This window comes from Phymastichus coffea, unplaced genomic scaffold (genome assembly GCF_024137745.1).
Source record: "Phymastichus coffea isolate CEN01 unplaced genomic scaffold, Cenicafe_Pcof_1.1 PCOF00004, whole genome shotgun sequence".
Classification (NCBI taxonomy): Eukaryota; Metazoa; Arthropoda; class Insecta; order Hymenoptera; family Eulophidae; genus Phymastichus; species Phymastichus coffea.
The window spans coordinates 3624069-3645912 of record NW_026706815.1 but is presented as its reverse complement, the minus strand read 5'-3'; the positions used below and the strand labels follow the sequence as shown (position 1 = coordinate 3645912).

At 35.8% G+C, this 21844-nt stretch overlaps 1 protein-coding gene across 3 annotated transcripts in view; it reads left to right on the top strand.

The window, feature by feature from the left end:
- Nucleotides 1–21844, top strand: part of LOC131666716 (alpha-1,3-mannosyl-glycoprotein 2-beta-N-acetylglucosaminyltransferase) — a 651543-nt gene that overhangs the window by 192559 nt on the left and 437140 nt on the right. For all 3 annotated transcript variants that reach the window (XM_058939594.1, XM_058939578.1, XM_058939586.1), the window contains exon 4: nucleotides 14455–14603. In XM_058939594.1, the coding sequence (XP_058795577.1) occupies nucleotides 14455–14603 (149 nt within the window). The remainder of the gene's footprint in view (nucleotides 1–14454; nucleotides 14604–21844) is intronic.

Genomic DNA, 21844 nt, shown 5'->3' with positions numbered 1-21844 from the left:
GAAAGAAAATTCGACAATAATTTTTAAATAAATGAATTAAGAAAATAACAGAATGATAGGAAAAATTCGTAGCTTCCTGAAATCTCCCGCACGTTTTTTGATCAGAGACATAATTTCAGCACAATTAACGAAAATATCCGAAAGTTTTGAAAGTATTTTTTCTAAATAAGTTAGAAAACTCAATAAATATTCAAGAAATAATTACATTAATAAACAGAAGTCTATTAGTTTATTATGCAACACAAATTAAAATTATAATAAATTTATAATAAATTTATAATAAACAAAATTAATTTCAATAAATAGAATAACAAATATAACTTTTTAGACGATTTTTCTTTTATGTTGAAATTTTAAAATTAATTGTGCAGAAATTAAGTAAATCAAAGGGCCAACAAAACTCGAAAACACAATCTCCAAACAATAACTTAATTAGATAGTTTACACTCGACAGTTAATTTATGTTAGGAATGTACCAAGTTTAATGTAACGGCTCTAGTACGATCCATGAATAATGCACAATTTTTCCCTTCTCATTCCAAAATTATTCAAACAACGAATTTAGTTAATTACTTAAATTACAAATTACAAACACGTAAAATTTTCGATTTTCGCATAAAATATAATTAGATATTATATAAGCTACACTATTATTAAAAATAATCTATAAAAATGTATATAATAAATAAACTTTTAATTATACGATAAAATTGTAACGAAAATGGTACTTGGAGAGCCATCTAATAGATAGGGCCCATACCCTTGAACGCACACCCCCGATTTCCACCACGCCCCCGAACTAGTTATAGGGCCCGAAAGCCGAGAGGGAAAAGTATAAAGATCTCAGTTAGTCAATTAAAAACTGCTGCCATTTCCACTCTTCCCAAATTTTGACGGGCTGAGAAAGGAATTTCTCACAAGCACACAAGTGCACAAGCGAAAAAAGCTCAATCTAGTTTCAGCCCCAGTTCCAATTCGAGTTAGGTCCAAGTAGTAAAAAGCCAACTTTCCAAGTACCAGAAAACCACGTTGAATAAAAAAAAAGTAAGTTGAAGCCAAATTTTTCTTTGCTATCTTATTTCCTCTTCCAATCACTCCTAGCTTAGATAATTGAAATGCGAAAAATTCAAGTCTTCGAGAAATATTTCAGCAAGATCTGGGATATTTCTCAATAAGACAACCGCGCCGTTTAAGAGTTACTTAAAAAAATTTTTGTGACTATTCCAGCAAGGTCTGGGATACTCGCATACAAGTCGCGATTCCATTGGATCATGTTGTTTAATGGGAGACTTGTAGTAAGAAACTTTTTTTTATAACGCGAATCACGCAGTAGAAGCTCTAATTCTCCAACTGCTCATCCTGGTTTAGGCGTATGCACGCAAACCGAAAAGAGCACCTGAGAAAGCGTCTGCCTCAGAGGTTCCTGAGAAAGTGACCCGGACGTCACACCATTATTAATCGAAATTACGTTATGTGTTAATTTTGTAATAAAGTGTGTGTGTGTGTGTGTGTGTGTGTGTGTGTGTGTGTGTGTGTGTGTGTGTGTGTGTGTGTTTTATTAAAGAGAGTTGGAGAATGCTTTATGCACGTAACGGCCTTCCGACTCGTCCTGTGTGGGAATCCCTAAGCATGGTATACCCACTAAACTCCCATCTCTCTATGTCCTGCCTGTATCCCCCGCGGGAACCGCCGCTAGGCATTACTTCGCGGGGGGGCTTTTGCTATATTAGCCTTGTCTTCTTCATTACCTTTCGGCTGTGTCGTTTTCTTCGATCTTCATCGTCTTCGGCTATGTTAGCCTCGTCTTCTTCTTACGGCATCGATTTACACGTCTTCTTCCAACGGCATCGTCCGGTCGTCTTCTTCTATCGGCATCGTCCAGTCATCCTCTGGACAGACTCCACCTCGACACCTACGTTCCTCTGCATCGGGTGAGGGAGTCTGGGCTCAACCCAATGTCCTTTACTCTCTCGCAAAGGCAGGGGAGCCCTTAGGATAGGCTGGCGCCTTGTTATCCTATGGACATAGGTGACCCCAGATCCTACGTTCCTCTGCATCGGATGGGGTGACCGCGCTCTACCAACTACTCTATGGTAGTTTAGGAGCGCTTTTTAGTCCCATATTCTGGCACCTCGCTCTATCTATGCATGATAGACCTGTCGCGTCTTCTCTCTTCCTCCTTTCTTACTTCGGTCAGCCGGTTTACCACTGACGTGGCAAAGGTCACTACCGTTTCCCATCCCTCTGGCGAGCCGAGCAGGCAAGCTCCGAGCCCTTCCGGACTCATTGGATCATTCCACTCCGTGCGGAAATGCATCCGTTCTTCAACGAAGCGGGGACACACAAATAGGACATGTTCTACGTCCTCGTCAGTGCCTGGACAGGCTGGGCATTCGGCACTCGCATAGACACCGATGCGTTGGAGATAACTGCGGAAGCAGCCATGACCGGTGAGCACCTGTGTCAGTTGGAAGGTGAGGTGTCCGTGGCGCCTGCCTGTCCACTTGTCAATGTTCGGGATGATGCAATGCGTCCAGCGACCTTTCACTGCGTTGTCCCATTTTCTCTGCCATTCTCGCATTAAATTTTGCGTCCACCGTTTGCTGTGGACATGTCTATCAGCATTGTTCTCTTCGTTACGACCTCCTTCACGGTATATTTCTGCTCTGTCGCATGCTAGTAGGTCGATAGGCGCTATTCCAGCGATTACCGAGACTGCAATGTCCGATACAGTTCGGTATGCACGGGCAACTCGTAGCGCTGCTGCTCTGCAGGCTCTTCGACACGTCCTTCCGTAGCTTGCATTATTTCTTAGCGCATCTGCCCATATAGGAGCTCCGTAGAGAATTACCGAGCTTACGACCGACGATAGGAGGGTTCTACGTGGTTGCTTTGGCCCCCCGACGTTTGGCATGATACCTGCCAACGCCCTAGCAACGTTAGTGGCTTTGACACCTGTTTTCGAGAGGTGTTCCTTAAACGATAGCCGCGCATCTAGTATAACTCCCAGGTACCTCACCGTGTCAGTCGACTGTACTCGCTTATTTTCCACCGTGAATGTGGCATACTTCCGAGCTTTCGTGCGGGAGATGAGCACCGCTTCCGTCTTTTTAGCCATCGTGCCACCACCTCGATGGAGGCGTTTCCTATATATTCTATTTCCTCAACGCTCTTTACCGTGACCACTAGTGCTACATCATCGGCAAAAGCTATTATCTCTGTTCCCCTTGGGAACTGCTGTCTTATTAGACCGTCATATAGGACGTTCCATAGCAAGGGGCCAAGCACCGATCCCTGCGGCACTCCTCCCGTGATGTTGTATGAGTGTGTGCCATCGTCGGTGTTATAGTGCAGGATTCGGTTGCTTAAGTAGCTCGATAGGGCTCTACGCAAATACAGCGGCACCCTCAGTCCTTCCATGGCTGTCATAATGATGTCCCATTTTGCCGAGTTGAACGCATTTCGGATGTCTAATGCGATCACAGCGCACATGCGTCTTGCGCTCCGTCCTCCGCTAATGGCATCTTTGGCCAGGTCCACAACTCGACCAATAGCGCCTAAGGTTGAACGGCCTTTTCTGAAGCCGAACTGGTTTCCAGACAGGTCCCCCGCTTCGGCTATAACTGCCTCCAATCTGGCATGGATTACTCTTTCCAGCAGATTTCCTATAATGTCCAACATGCACAGTGGTCTGTAGGACGAAGGCTGCTCGGGAGGCTTATTTCCCTTGGATAGCAGGACCAGTCTTTGCAGCTTCCACGAGTTTGGGAAATGTCCTTCTCGCAGGCACGCACTAAATGTATCGCGAATTATTTCCGGGGCATTCAGTGCTGCCGTCTTGATTGCAATTCCCGGTATCCCATCCGGCCCTGGCGCTTTCCGGGTTCGAATTTTCTTCGCGGCTACTATCAGTTCTGCTTGGGTTACTTCTGTAAACTCGGTTTCATCGTCTCTTTCCATTAGGCCTGTTTGTTCTGGTCTCTCCCGATGTCTTGGGAACAGATGTCGCACTACTTTGTCGAGGAATAATGGGCAAGATGGTGGTGCGCCACTCCTGGGCTTGATCTTGCGCATGACCGTTTTATACGGCCGGCCCCAGGGGTCCTTATCTACTTCCTCGCAGAAATCTCGCCAGCACTGTCTTTTAGCTGCTTTGATGGTGACCTTGAGCAGTGATCGCAGCTCCTCATATTTTTCGGTCAGAGCCTGGAAGTTGGGCTTGTTCCGTGCTCTTTGATGGCGCCTTCTGGCTGTGAGACATTTATGTCTCAGGCTTGCGATGTCCTCGTTCCACCAATATACCGGTAGTCGACCTCTTGCGTTATTTTTTGCTGCCATGGATGCATCACATGCAGTTTTCAGAGCACGTGTGAGACCCTGCGCCTTTTCCTCCGCGGTTCCGGACACTGATGTTCCTTCGAGGGAGTAGAGAAATGACTCTCTGTCGAAGGTATTTGGTGCCCATCTCCTCTTGTTTTCCGTTGTCCTGATGGATACCGCTGGTTTGGTCAACTGGAGCCGGTACGTTATGGCTTGATGGTCACTGCCCGTGTACCGATCGCTGACTCTCCAGTTGAACTCCTCCGTCAATAGTTTGGCATCTATGAAGGTAACATCCACTATGGACGATTTCCCCGCCTTGGAATAGGTCGGGATCGTTCCTCTATTGGCTACCTCGAGCTCCAATACTCCAAACGCCTCTAGAAGTGCATGCCCGCGAGCATTTGTTTTCGCGCTTTCCCAGTTTACGGCCCATGCATTAAAATCGCCTGCGATGACTACCGGTAGGCGTGATGTCATTGCGCTGGTAACAATGTCATCCAAGGATTTCTTAAACTCGCTTATCTCTTCGCTATGTGGGAGATAGCAACTATATATACGCATGCCAGCCACTTCTATCCACGTAAAGTTTGAGGTTGGATCGATCATTCTTGCCGATACGTGTAGGTGTCCGCATACCCAGACACCCGCTCTACCAGTCGCATCTTTCACCCAGTTCGGCTCATCGAGATCACGGTACTTTTCGCTAACTATGACGATGTCGGCCCTTTCCTCCCTTACCAACTGGTGCAGCAGGTCTTGAGCCGCTGCACAGTGGTTGAGGTTGATTTGGAGTACTTTAGTCATTTTTAGCGTGAGGTCCCTCCGTCTTTGCTTCCGTGCAGTCCGCTGCCTTATGCCCCTCCCTTCTGCACCTGAAACACTGCTTGGAGCGGTCTTCATCGCTTTTGCAGTCCTTTGCGATGTGACCATTCTCCAGGCACCGGTAGCATCTTTGTGTCGGTGTGAAAGGCTGAACTCTATAATTCACCCATCCTATTCTCAGCTTCCCGTTTTCAAGTAGCTTTCTGGCCGCTGCTACCGGGAGCTGGATATGTGCCGCTTGTGTGCCGTTTTACAGTCCTCTGATTTTTATGCTGCTTGTGTGTGTGTGTGTGTGTGTGTGTGTGTGTGTGTGTGTGTGTATGTGTGTGTGTGTGTGTGTGTGTGTGTGTGTGTGTGTGTCCTTAAATAACCCGAATCCATCCTCTGAGGGATAATCGCTCAACTTCCAAGCTGGTTTCATTAAGATAACATTATGAACAAACAGGCATCTATCTAAGAGTCATCGAACGTGGAAAGCATAAACGAGATACATATTCAGTCGCGATGTCGCCGTCGAGCGGTACGGAGGTGCAACCGCCTGACGCATCATCGCTACATAAGCATTTCAAGTGTCATCCAAATACAAAAGTTGGAGCAGTTGTGTGTTTAGTATGTGGTAATTTCTATCATACGAGTGAAATAGTAGCAAAAATCAATGCAGGAAATGCAATCAAACTAATAAACAGCTCTTTCATAATATGCCAGGAGCATCCAAATTTTGCACTAACATCAAACTTGCCATATGGGGACTTAAGTGAACAAGCTAGTGCTTTTATAACACAATTCAAACTTGTAAGTAGAGAGCAATTAAAACAGGAAATATTAAATGAGCTTGTGCATGAAAAGCAAATTTTAAATGAAAACGATGATAATATGGACGTAACACAGATCAGTGATTTGGATAAATTACAACAATTAAAAGCCGAAAATAACCTATTGAAAGAACTGTACAAAGAAACAAAAGAAAAAAATGAATTGCTCAATGAACTACTAATTAAAGAAAAACAAAATAAAAATGCAAATACTAACATTATGAGAAAAACATATGCTGAAACAATTGCACTACCAAAACCTAAACCCAAAAGAATACCAAGATTAATAATAAAGAAAAAGAGTAATGATAACATAAACTTAGAAAATCTAGTAGCACATTACTTAATTAAAGACAAAAACATACAAACAAAAAGTGTACAAGTTAAAAATACTGACACAATAATTGTCAACTGCATGACCGAAGAAAATGTCACAGTATTAGAAAAAACTTTACAAAAAAAACTACCGGCACTTACTGTTCTAAAAGAAGAAATACGTAAACCGATAATTAAAGTAGTAGGAATTTCTAAAGCTTTCATAACAAATGTAAAAGATATAGAAACTGATATTAATGCAAGAAATTTTAGTCAATACGAAGAAAAATGCAAAGTAAATCATGTATTTACAAATGAAAAAAATAAAACAGTAACTGCAATAGTAAAAGTTCCATCTATTTTATATAAACATATAAAAAACAATAGTAACAAATTATTTATTGGTTGTCAAAACTGCAGAGTCTTCGACGTCATCAATACATATCCGTGTTACAACTGCTCAGGTTTTGGCCACGGCGGCGGAAAGTGTGAAAAAGCAAAAAAAGAGCCAACGTGTTATAAATGTGCAGGCAAGCACCAAGCAAAAATGTGTAGTAGCAGCATACTCCAATGTCCAAACTGCATTTTCCACAATGAAACATATAGTAAAAACTACAACGTAAACCATAGTGCAATCGACAGCGAAATGTGTGAAGTTTTAAAAATGAAAATAAAAAGGTATATTGAAATGACAGATTATCCAATTCAACCAACTTATCAAAGATATTTTGGTAGAATAAACTTTGAAACAAACACACGCAAGATATATAACCGTCCGAGAATAAATAACAGTTTATCGTTATCATCGTTATCTACACCAAGTCCAACAGGTAATAAAACCAGGAGTACTAAATAGTTTTCTGCAATATTACAATATGGATAACAATTTATATGATATTATATTTGAAAATGAACATAAAACAGATAATATTGATGATCTAAATAAATATATATGTAAAGAAAATAATATCATTCTATGTATAAACATCAGAAGCCTAAAAAAAAATTACAATAAATTGCTAGTATTTCTGAAGAACCTCGATAAAAAACCATGTATAATAGTATGCACAGAAACATGGTATTTAGAAAATCATGAAATCTTCAATATTCCAGACTATAAAATATATTATAATGAAAGTAAAATAAACAAATCAGATGGAGTTGTTTTGTACATGAAAGAAGAAATCATCGAAATTACAGAAATTCTTGAAATAGATAAATTAAAAATAATTAACTCTAATATTACACTAGAAAACAACAAAAATTTGATGCTGTCTGCAATTTACAGATCCCATGATTTATCTAAATCTGAATTCCTTTTGAATCTCAAAGAATTATTGAAAATAAACAAAAAATATAAAAACAATATTTTAATGGGAGACTTTAATTTTGATATATTGAGAGAAGAAATACTAGATCAAGATTTTCTACAAGTACTGCTAGAAAATGGATATTGCCCAGGTCTACATACCATAACAAGACCATCCAATATTGATATTAACAAAGGTACATGTATAGATAATTTTTTTGTTAGGCTAGAAAAAGTCAAATATAAAACTTACGTCCTCAACGTACCCTTCAATGATCACTACCCAATAATGATGAGTCTAAGGAATAATTATAAATGTACACAAAAAACCCATTTCAAAATAATAAACTATTTTAAACTAAAAAATAAAGCCAAAAGAACTGTTTGGACTGACATACAAATAATAAAAGACCCTAACCTAGCTACGAACAAATTAATAGAAAAAATACAAACATGTATCAAGGCATCATCTAATAACAATAAACACAATAAGAATAAAATGAACCCAAGGAGTAATTGGATAACTAAAGCAATAATGATATCATGTGCACACAAAGAAAAACTTTATAATAATTGGAAAAAAGATCCCAATAATACAATAAAAAGACAAAAATATAAAAACTATGCAGAAACTTTAAAAAAGACCATAGATCTAGCTACAGAAAAATATGAAAAAAATCAAATCAAAACAAATCAACACAATCCACGAAAATTATGGAAAATAATCAACAACAAAATTGGGAAGAAAACCATAAAAAACAATAACATAAATCATCTATTAATAGGTAATAATAAAATTACAAACTCAAACGACATTGCAGAACAAATGAATATATTTTTCAGTACAGTAGGCAAACAGATATGTGATAATATTAGACAACCAATAAATAGTAACATTACTCTACCATCTATGAACAACAACAGTATTTTTCTACATTTAACAAATAGAATAGAAGTTCAACAAACAATAAGAAAAATGGGCAACAAAAATGGAGGATCTGACGGCATCAACACTCAGGTACTAAAGATGATAATAAATCACATAAGTGATCCGTTGACCTATATCTTTAATTAATGCTTACAAAAAGAAATATGGCCTGATGAATTAAAAAGTGCTGAAATTATTCCTATCCATAAAACTAAAGAGAAGTATCTACCAACAAATTATAGACCTATATCTTTAATATCAAATATTGCCAAAATTTTTGAAAAATTAATACAAATCAGGATTACAAGTTTTTTCAACAAACATAATTTATTTTCTAATAAACAATTTGGTTTTAGAAAAGGTCTTAGCACCAAAAATGCCCTATACTACCTAACTAACTCAATATACAATCAACTAGACAAAAGTAAATCAATAGCAGCAACTTTCTTGGATCTAGCGAAAGCTTTTGACACTGTGGACCACAAAATTCTACTCAAAAAACTTTACAGATATGGAATTAGAGGAAGTGCGTATGAACTTATCAAAAGCTATCTAAGTAATAGGAAACAAAGAGTTAAAATCAATGGTGAATATAGTCAATATCAACAAGTTAACATTGGCGTACCACAAGGTACAATATTGGGACCTTTATTTTTCATAATCTATATAAATGATATGTTACAATTGCTACCAAATGATAGTGTGTCGGCTTTTGCTGATGACACGGTAATTATCGTGAAAGGCGAAACATGGCATGAAGTCGAAAGAAATATGAATTTCTACTTAAACAAAATATCCATTTGGCTAGCATTGAATAAACTGTCACTAAACATTGACAAAACAGTTTATATGGCTTTTGGAAATAACTGCAATAGCAACTCAACATATCTACATATAAATATAAAGGGTGCACCCATTCGAAAAGTTGATAACACTAAAGTACCTTGGAGTGCATTTCGATAGCCATATGAGATGGGACCTGCATACAAACATGCTATACAATAGACTAAAATATCTAACTTATATTTTCCACAAATTATCTAGGATAATGAGCACAGATAATCTACGTATGATTTACTATGCACTTTTCCATAGCATAACAACCTATGGTATTATAGCATGGGGTGGAGCATACATTGGAAGACTCAAATATATACAAACACTACAAACGCGACTATTACAAATAATAAATAAAAACAAGTTTATAAATGAAAAAAATCCACTAAACATAGATCAAACATTTCACCATGGAATCTCTAGTGTATCACTATGTCAACCTGCAAGATATGTTCCTAAAGAAAAATTCCGTAACAAGGAAAAAAACTATACAGCCCCTTAAAAGAAAATTAACAATCAGCATTAAAGATAGCTATACAAGAGCTTTAGCCACCTTCAATCAACTACCTTCTCACCTCAAAACTTTAAATAGCAATATAAAAACAATAAAGGACAAAATAAAAAAATGGATCAAAGGCCATCCGTACTAGATACTAGATACAGGAATACAATGAACCACAAAATACACTGCAACAATTTACAACAAATCTATTACAAACTAAAGCAACAAGGGAACTTTGATAGTCTAAATTCAGCATTGGAAGTCCATGTGGATGAGGATAAGGATAAGTTTCTCTTGGACGTAAGGACATATTTATGTTCACAAGGCACTCGTACACTTCATCAAAATCGTTCTCATCGTCGAATGTCTGAATATAACATGAAAAAAATGAAAGTATCAGATAACTACAGAAAAATAATTGAAACAATTGCAAATGTGATTGATAAAGCATCAATGACGACAATTGTAACGGCCAGACAAATGTTAATCAGATATTGGAGATAGAAGAACACAATTGAAGATATTAGTGAAGTAAGCTTTTATAGGAAGCATTCTTGCTACCAATATTAAGCCATACTTCATTTGTGAAATATTATAAACTATTATACAAAATGTCTCTTAGTTTTAAATTTTTTTTTTCCTTTAATTTCTTTAAGTGTTAGTAGTTTTATAATACCAGACCAGCGAACAGGTTTATCCTCTGCCGGGTTACAAATTTGTAATGTATAATTGTATAATTATTACTACTTGTTGTAATATTTTGTACTATACTCTGGTTAATAATAATAATAATAATAATAATAATAATAATATTAACTGATATATAGGGATAGCTAGCTGGTATTTTACTTCGAGCACCTCGGCTTTATTGAGCTTGCAGATAGACGGCCCACTATGGACCATTTTTTTGAGTGTGAAAAAATCAAATATCTCGGCTCTGAGTGAAGTCAAAAATATGAGCTGGAAAGCAAATGAAACCGAGACTAATATAAAATCCGACAAAAATACTATAAAGACGATAGTTGTATTATATGACCTGCAAATGACCTTCGAAATCTGATACAACCAAATTTTTACGATTTTTTTCTACTTTTACCAGTCTTAACCGTTTCAAAATTAATTTCAAAGCACAGTATTTTATACAATTTGCTACTACAAATCCAAATCTGGCATAAAAAATCGTCTAACATTTTTCTAACGCTGAAAAAACGCCTACAAAGCTTTGCTTCTACTTACATTTTTTTCGATATTGTTGACTACGAAAATTTTAGAAAAATAAGGCATCATTTATTGAAATGCAACTTTTAATACTTGTGACAATCATAGAACCTATTCTTGATCACCGGCTCGATTGTGGATATAAACTTAGCTTGGACAGGTTCAGACTTTCGCCCCCCGCTCGCTAGGCTGGCATCGCCTACGATTTCCGTGCTAACAATTCGTGATGAATTTCTTGCGCATATCGAGCTCACCTCGGCAAACCTAAGCTGACCACTCGTCGACCCCCGCTTACAAGTTTTTCTGAACAGCGATACCACCGGCATACATAGGGAAATCCCGAAAGACGAAACCAACGGTACCGTACACTTGAATACTCACTGCCACGACCTGGCACGCGTTCGTAAAATGCTTGCACTGATAACATGTGGGCGGTGGTCTATCTCTTCCATGATTATTCCAGCTTGAACATTACGAGCTCCTATGCTCCTTACCTGCGCAAGAGTAACAATTACCGCTAAAAGTTGAGCTAACGTTCGAATTTACATCCTAGTCATTTCAGCTCTCACAAGGAGATCTTTTTCCAGTATAAAAATCGATCGAACGTGGAGAGTAAGCCCTCCTTACAGATCACTACCTGCTTTCTATCCAATAGGGGCCTATCAAGCCGTCGGATGATGCACTAGAAGATAGTTAGGTAGTCACACAGAGACTCCCCTTCCGCCTAAGTGCGCAAGCGCAACTCCTGGTATAGGTCAGTCCTTTTCAAATGCTTTCCAAATTCTTCATTGAAATCCGAAAAAAATTCGTCTGAATTATCCCAACTCTAATCATTATTTCTATATCAAAGAACCGCTTACTGCGTCAGTACCACTCCGATAGTCTTCAATACCTCGTCATTTCCCAGGTGATAGAAAGCCTAGAACCGCACTACGACCCCCAGGAATCTATCAGCGTTTAAATCTTCCTGACCATTTCAATCCTCACAAGCGAAAGGCAGTCACCGCGATGATTGGTTTGCCGTTAATATATTGCCGCGGCCTGCGTAGGTCCGAGCGTTCTGGACCCCTCCATTGCTGGTATCTATAAACTGTCGGTCTCTTGAGTTAGTCTCATATTCGTCCGAATGTGACGAATCATCCTTGCCGTTACCAATCTTGCTGGTCGATTCGCTCTGCGTTCTTGATTTCAGCTTTCTCCGGCCCCGGACTCTAGGCTCGTCCAGCCTATCGGTTATCCCAATCATCCATCCAAATCTATCTCGCGCAGTGCTTTCGTAAATACGTGCCTATAACTTAGGCACATTCTCATTATTCTACCTGCTTCGCTGCTTCTGTAGCTCGTTCCTAGCGTTGAGATCAGCCTCATAAGAGATTCTTGTTTTGAATCGATAATGCTTATTTGTTAGTTTACAATAATTTATAATTGTTATAAACGTATTATATTTGCACTTCTAAGTTGAAAAATATTGAATTATAATCCTTTCAGCCACGCAATTTAATTTTTATTTTGGAAATGCGAGTATACGACCCCTAGTATTTTTTGACACTGAATCAGAATCCGACATAAAAAATGAAATAATTCAAAATCAACCCCAATAATAAAGTAAAAACTACATCTTTGTTCATAATATTAGTTTTTTTATTTATTAATTTATAATTTTTTTTACAATTATTACATTTAAAATTTTTACAGAAAAATTTTAATGAAATTTTTAATTTAAGGAATTAATAAAATATTAATTTCTCTATAGAAATCATAAATCGAACATTTAAAATTACTTCATTTTTACATCTACAATAAACAAATTTGAATTTTATGACTGAAAGGGTAGGTTTTACCTCATTTTAGTTCTTTTGGGTTGTTTTTATTTTGTATTTTAATTTTAATAACAGATTTGGATTTTGCGTTGAAAAATACATCGGAAACGTATATAATCACTTTCATAACGAAGTAAATTGAACTACGTGACTGAAAAGGTTAACATACAGTATTTCTAAAAATACACTCCATATTTCTTAGCAGAATGATTAGGCAGAAATTAGTTTCTTTCCTGCAGATACTATTTTGTTTTGAGCCGTGTACCTCAGATAATTCGCTTAAGAAAGCTTGAGGTGAGTTCGCTATAGAATAATTGCCTCAATACCAGTTCTCTGAGTTAGTTTCTGATCCTATTGGAGCCGTAGTTTTCGTTCATATTACTTTGGTAAATCAACAATTATTCTTAAATTAACTTACCAGCTGATGGAGCATCTGCTAAAAATTTTGCCCTCAGATTTTAAGATTATCTGCTGAAGAATCTTCCTTCCGTATTATGCAGAATTATTGGGTGATGATTAAAAACTTGTCTTGACATACACATTTGATCTGAATACGCATTTGAATTACCACGGACGGTTCGATATTTACCCGACTAATTTATGCGTTGTATCATATAGTATTCAATATTACTCATGTTATACATCTGAAAATATATCGGGATGCTTATTATCTTCTAGAATCTTGAGCGACCATATAAAAGAGAAATCGATTGAAATGAAAATTATGAATTTTTTACTCAGTTATCTACGTTGTATTGTCAATATGCCACTATTTTTTACTCTTAGTATTAGATTAGATTCTTTCTTCAATTGTTGGTCGAATCATGAGTTATTTTTATAATATTTTCTTTCTATTCATGTGAGTTACACAATGCTTGAAACTCAGATAAACAATTATTGGAAAATCCCGCTAATATATAAATTCTTTAATGGATTTTTTTTCTCGCATGATTTATCAATTTTTACAACCATAAATAAGACATCTATTATATCTTTTATATGGAAAATATTATTACTATGATAATTGCACTATATTTCAAAATACGAAGTTATTTAGTTTTGTAACAATACAATATATTACAATATATACAATTACGTTCATATAATTTGCAGGATAAAGAAAATACTGAAAATACGGATTTTTTAGAAAAATAGAAATATGTACAACAAATGATTTTATTAGTTTCTTACTTGAGCGGATTAATAAAATTTTTAATTTTAGGAATGGTAATATTTTTTTACAATGGCGAATTCCTATACACTCAGTGATCGAATAGGTACAAAAAGTGTCAGATGTAAAGAAATGTTTGATTCTAATCTGAAAAGTTATTTTTTTATAAAAAAAAATCAATTTTTTTAATTTCTTGTCCTATATTTAAAAATACAATTTCCTATAGAACTCAAAATATAACTAATTAGAATTTAATTTAATGATTAAAATCAACGAGTGTTTCGAAAAATCTACTACGTATTATTAAATTTGTTTTATTAATTCATATTATTAAGTACCACAAAGATCAAATTGACTATAAAAAACTATATCTACACACATTAATTTTACTTTTCAGCAGTAATTTCTAAAATTAATAAGTTGGACGAAGGTGTTCATAACACAAAACCTTTCTGGAAATTAAAAGAAACTTTTTTAACAAAAAAAATGAGTGAAAGAGATATAAAGAAGACAATTCAGGATCACTATCGAACCAGAAATCCACAGGTATCATTATATGAAATCATTACATTGACTTTTACATGCACTGTAAATATATTCATAATTACATAATTATCGAAAACAATCTTTTGGGCCTTTACGCCATTTTTTATGTTTCTCTCCCTCTCTCTCTCTCTCTCTCTTTCTCTCTCTTCCCGCCCCCTCTTTTCAATACCACTGATCTGCGAGTATATCAATGAATCGAGTCTCAATGAATATAGTTTCATTTTTTTCAAGTTATAGGCTAACCCAAGATCTTAATAACCCTGTCGCCCTAAGTTTATTAAACTTAAGTTTATTAAACTCTTAGGTGAACCTGCCGTAGGATTAGCATTTACTTCAACTCTTGAGTGAAACTGGTGGGTTTTCTCATCGGCTGGTTACAGGGTGTTTTGGCTGGTCAAGTAGTTCTTTAAGGATAATTGGTGAAATGTTGACAATTGCATAGGGTGAGTCTACTCTGAGTAAGAAAAATGTGTATAAGTGGTATAAGCTGTTCCAAGAAGGCCGAGAGAATGTCGAAGACGAACCTTATCTTGGACGTCCCAGCACATCAACAACAGATGAAAACGTTGAAGCAGTGAAAGAAGTTGTGTTAAAAAATCATCAAATTACCATCAGACAAATTACAGAAGATGTTGGCAAATCAGTTAGCTCATGCCATGATATTCTTTCGAATGTTTGAGGCATGATACATGTGTCGACGAAATACGTTCCAAAATTGCTTAATTTTGATCAAAAGAACCGTCGCATGATCATCGCTCAGGAGATGTTGAACAAAGTAAATGAAGATTTTCTCAAATGTGTTATAGTGACTTTTTTCTTTTCCTAAAATTTAAGAAACCCATGAAAGAACATCGATTTTCAACGATTGAGAAGATATAAACTGCGTCACTGAAAGAACTCAAAGCTATACCTCAAAATGATTATCAAAAGTACTTCGATGATTGGAAAAAGCGCTAGTATAAGTGTATTATATATAACGGGCATTACTTTAAAGGGGATAACATAAATTTTGACCAATAAATAAATAGTTTTTGAGAAAACCATAAATTCATCTTACTTTTTGAACACCCCTCGTATTTTGAATAGTAGAAGATATAAACCTGAAACGTGTGTAAACATGTAGTAGACGACATCATGAATCCCAAGCTCACAAACTTCAAGTACACATACTTTTTTAGTATGATTTATGTCTTAAGTGTGGATTTATTTTTATACTTACAATGATTTACTCTTCCGCGTGTTGTTCGATTTAGAATATCTTAGTAGATTTTATTTACGTTTTCTTCCTCTTAAAACAATCTCTCTTTTTAGACATCAGCAAAAATCGGCCATCATGTGATTGTACTATTTTTCTTGATATCGTGTTTTTATTGCTTTTATATTCTGGTGAAATCATTCACTTTATTTCTTACTAAAGTAGTAGAAAAGTAATATAAATGAGAATAAATAAATGCAACTTCAGATTCATTTAACAATCTAACTTTTCAGTAATTTTCCTACGATACCTCTATAATTTTACCTTTATTTGTTATCTAAGAAGTTCTTAATAACATTTTTGAAACTAAGCAAACACATTTTTCGTCCTTAAACATTTTATTAACAAAGTTATTATCATTTAGCAGAGTGCGTATTTGAACTCCATCGAAAATTTCTTCTTTTAATTTAGTGTCTGATGTATTAGAAAGATTCATCTCTGTAGTGATTTTGTTTTTTGTAAGCAGTATGTACCAGATATTGTTAATTGATGACCTCGAACTTCGCATTTTTTTGTGATGGAGGAATCCCGTCGCACTATATACGGTTTGTAAAACAAAAGTTACAAAATAAAAAAATTTTACGATTGAAAAAAGATATCATGGCGATTTTTCTTTCATTTTGCAGTTTTTTTGATGTACTTTGAGGAAAAAAGATTCTCGAATCAGGCATATCAGTGCAAAGCCGTTAAAAAACGCGAGAAAAACGAACTGTTTTAAAAAAATTTTATTATATCAATCGGCTTTTTTCTCCAAATTAAGGAAAGTGAAAAATCATTATAAAAGTAAAATCTAAAAGAGAAAACCTACATTCTTCTATTTTACGATTGTTCTATACTCATTTTTAGCAGAGATATTCAGCTTTGAAAAGGGAATTTCAGTTTTTCCGCAAAAAACATAATTTAAAAACTGAAAGCATACATATAATACATCATACATATAGATCTTTGCAATCATCTTTGTATGTGGGCTTCATTTTGGCAAGTTTTGGATGTACTAAAATATTGAATAGCTCCCAAAAACGAATAAAAACAAGTCTTCATACATATTCTTTGATACATATTAAATGTAGCGCTTTGATGCATGACGTCATTAAAATATTGACTCCTCTTCTATTTTTATGATAATGAGTCGTAATGAACTTTGAATCAACCTAATCAAAAAATATATTTGAATATAATCATTGCTGTTTAGTATTCTATGTATAAAAGAATATTTAGAGGTTATTATTCTTTTTTAGGAACTAATCATTATTTTAATGCATCCAAAACTTGCCAAAATGAAGTACACGTATAATTTTGGTGCATTTTATGCATCTGTATTTGTGCTTTTGATTTTTATCTCATGTTCTATTTTAAAAAACTGAAACTCCATTTTCAAAGCTGAATATCTCGGCCGGAAATGGGTCTAGAAAGATCAAAAAAAATGTGGGTTTTTTCTTCTAGTTTTTATTTTTATATTGACTTTTCACTTTCCTTGAATAAGGGAAAAAAGCCGAACGAAATAGTAAAATTTTTCGAAAAAAAATTCATTTTTCTTGTATTTTTAAATGGCCTAGCACTCATATGCATGATTAGGGAATAATTTTACTTCAAAGTACATCAAAAAAGCTGTAAAATGAAAAAAAAATCATCTCGATATCTCTTTTTAATTATGACATTTTTTATTTTGAAACTTTAGTTTTACAAACCGTATGTAGTGCACAATGCACTAAATCGTGATTTTTTTTTTTTCAAAATCGTCGAACATTGGGTAGAACGATTATAGGCACGTAAAAACAATTATTTTTGATATGCAATTGAATTACGTTTACAAGAAAAATAGTCGTATTAACTAGGAATGACCTTTGGACCTTAAATAAAATTATCGAAATATCAATTTTTTAGCAAAATTTTGGTTTTTTTGTTTTTTTAAACTATGCTGTTATAGCGATGCATTTTTTAACTGGCAAGGCTTAAAGTACTCGGTGAGAGGTATCCAAAATGGTCATTAAAAATTGTCAAACATTATTTATTACTAGAGAAAAGGATGCTCAAAATAAAACTTTTTATGATACTTTTCGTTATAAATAATATATGACATGACACGATTACAGTAGCTAGAGATATAAAAATATGAAAATATACCACAAAAATATTGTTGAAGAAAACACTCTACAACCCCAATAACCAAATAACCAAGTGATTTTCTTTAATAAGAACCCCCATTTTTTATCATGAATCCGGAAAGAGCGGAAAATTCTACTTTCAGGTAAGGTATTATGTGTGGGGTGCGGTCAACCCCCCCCCCCCCCCTCTTAACCCAGGGGGGCAAGGGTGAGGTTAATAATAATAATAACAAGAATTATAAATGAAGGCAAGGTATTAATTACCCAGCCAATTAAGGCAAGGTGGGAATGCCCAGCCAATGAAGGCGAGGTATAGATTACCCAACCAATGAAGACAAGGTGGGAATGCCCAGCCAATGAAGGCGAGGTATTGAGTACCCAGCAAATTAAGGCTAGGTGGGAATGCTCAGCCAATGAAGAAAAGACGATTACTACAGATAGAGTTATGGTCAAGGCTGTAACACAAACATTTATCTCATCAATTGTTCAAAAATACCGCCGTTCAAATTTATACGGTGTTGAATTCTACGTTCGAAGTTTTCAACTGTGGACAACAAAACGTAACGCGGAATAGCTCTACAAGCTTGTATGATGCGTTACATCATATCTTGCCGTGTTGTTGGTTGCTGTGCATCAACAACAAGTTTTGAAATAGCCCCATAAAAAGAAATCTGGACTTATTAAATCTGATGATCTTGGACACTACACAGTAATGTCACTACCAATGCCTATCCATCGTCTTCGGTATCGTTGCTTCAAGAAGTGACGAACTATTAGTGAGCGATGACACGGTGCACCGTTCTGTTGAAGCCATAATCGTCGTCTTGTTTCCAAGTCCACATCTTCGAATAATTCTGGTAATTCATTCTGCAGGAAATTAAGATATGCTGCGCGCCGTTGACATTTCTATCGAAAGAATAAGGTCTTATTAGATAACCATTTATTATACCGGACCAAACTAGAGGCTCCATCTATGCTGATTATCAACATAACGTACCCAATGAGGGTTCTGGATAGACCAATAATGACTATTATGGCGATTGAGTTGCCCATTACTATGAAATGTAGCTTCGTCCGAAAACATTACGTATCTGAAAAATTCAGGATCTTTACGAATCCTTGCTTGTGCCCAATTACAGAATTCGAGTCTACGGCGGAGCTCATCTGGCATCAAAGCTTGAGTCAAAGTTATGTGATACGGATGAAATCTATGAAGCCGCAAAATTCTACCGGCTGTTGTTCTTGGGATTCCAGTACGTCTCTGAATTTCACGCAAAGAGATATGATGATCCAAATCAACCATTGCCAAAACAACGAGAATTCATGGGTCATCGTTGTTCTGTCTCATAATGCGACGTCGATTTCTGCATAGTCGTGGTCGACGTCTCTCTCTTCGTTTAATGATTCGGATTCTCACGTGGTTTGGGTACCGAAGCCTCCCTGGGTAATTTTGACGGTAATATCTTGCTGCAGCACGATATTGGCCTTAACATGCCCCGAGGGATAACAGAATGTCAACAATTTCGTTTCTGGAACAATCTGGCATATTTGGCCTTTTTGAGTCGCTAAACACTAAGAAATTTCAATGTTTAAATGCTCAACCGAGCAGCTGGTGCTATGATTCAAATTATAGAAAGGAATTAATCGGAAAAACAAAAGCTTTTCTTTTCATTCAAGGATCTTTTTCGAGCGTCACTTTATTTAGCAATAATTAATTTGCCAACGTTTCGGGTGTATTATTGACACCCCTTATCAAGGCTGTAAAGCAACAAACATACAAATAACTCACAAAATACATCACACATGCATAATTGAAATTTTACAACAAAATAAAAAACATGATATCTTACCAATTAAAATTAAATACAGTACGCTTGCACGATCATAATCCAAAATTTGCAGAGAGTGAGAGGTGAAAGTTGCGGTAACAACAAACACCTTACTAAGAAAACCGTTTTTAATTTAACGTGTGCTGACATCGTAAAGAGATATACAAGAGGATGTACAAGGAAGATATCCCCTGGCCGTTAGTCTCACCGTTCAATGAACGAACAAAAAGAAAATTCAGCGGACGCAGGGGGCACCTATATCGAAATTCTGAGGGGAAGAAAAAGACAGAGGCAAAAATAAAATGAGGGAGTAAAGGAGAGGAAATTTAAAAGTGGTAGGGAAGGAGTGAGGTGAACGGCCGTCAAGCTCGCACACACCTTCGACAACTGCTCCTGCAGTATACATCACCGCGACGCCAACATCAAATTAATACACACAATAAAAATACTCCTAATACCTCTTCGTTCCCAAGCGTCGCAAGTTATAACGTGGAAGAGTGTTAATGCTAGGTAGTGGGCAGCAGATACTGTCAACAATTGTCTTATAGCAACTTTTTAATTTGATCGTATCAGTCTGTCTATTCATGTTATCCCTCGTATCATAAATATGTAGCATTTCCGAAAAAAGACGACGACCTAAGTACTGTTTACAATCGAGAACTCGTACTTTATCAAAGTTAATTTTGTGTCCTGTATTATTTGCATGTTCGGCTAAGGCCGACGTAGTGTCCTTATTAATAACGCTGCGCTTATGTTCGTTAATACGTTGTTGCAATTGTCGGCTAGTTTGTCCCACGTATGACGAAGTACAATCTTTACAATTAATTTTGTACACTACGTTACTCATATCATTGTCGATGATAGCGTCTTTCCCCAATTTTACAAAACAATGAAAACTATTAACTGGTTTATGTATCACTCTGTAGTTATCCCGTTGCAAAATTGATTGTAGCTTACAGCTAAGATTTTTAATATATGGTAATACAATAAGTTTCTCTCTTTCCTTATTACGGTTTGTAAGTTGACTATTATTATTAATACTATTGTTACAATTCATTATACTAAGTCTTTTTCTAATATTATTGTCAATAAACTTAGAAGGATAGTCATTCTCACGGAGAAAATATTTTACCAATTTCAAATTATCATGGTGAAAGCGTGGGTGTGACAATTTTATCGCTTTGTCCACCAAACAATATACTATTGCTCTCTTTTGACTAGTCGTATGATGCGAGAAATAATTAACAAACCTGCCAGAGTATGTGGGTTTACGGTACCAATTTGAAATTACACTATTGTTTTCTCTTGTTAATTCTACCTCAAGATAACTAATCTTATTGTCCTTTTCTCTCTCCATAGTAAACTTTAAATTGTCGTTGTAGTTGTTAAAAATCGAGAGGCAATCTTCAATATCGTCTGTTTTTGCCACCAAAATACAATCATCGACATAACGTTTATAATACAAAATCGAGTTTGTCAATAAATTTAAGCAATGTGTTTCCAAACATTCAAGGGCCAATTCACCAACCACTAAGAAATTTCCACGTGAACTATCCTGAGAACTATTCACGAGTCACCTCTTTCATAAATAATATTAAAGAAGTGTTATTTTCTGATTTAGTTGAAACTCTGTAGGCTTGTCCGGAATCACACCAGAAAAGAGAATAAAAATAATTTGTTTTCCTACAAAACTATTATCAAAAATTGATTCTACGGGAAAAAATATGAAAGAAACGTATGTAACGTTTTTTTGTCAGACTTCAAATGATTACCTTTCGATAATTTGTTTAAATAACTTTTGATAAATAATTGTAAATGGCAAAAGAAAAAACATGGGTATTTTTTTTCGATTTACCTACGATTGGCATAGTTAGCTTGACGCTTGCCCAGGTTTGGCAAGTGCCTTAATGGATTAAGACAATGTGGGAGTGACCAGCTTAATTTTCTTTCCAAAGTCGAAATAAAAAATGAGGTGTTTTGAGTAGCTGACTTGGTAGCCAGCCAAGTTAGGCAAACTTGTTAATAATAACGGAAGCTTATTTTCCATTTTTT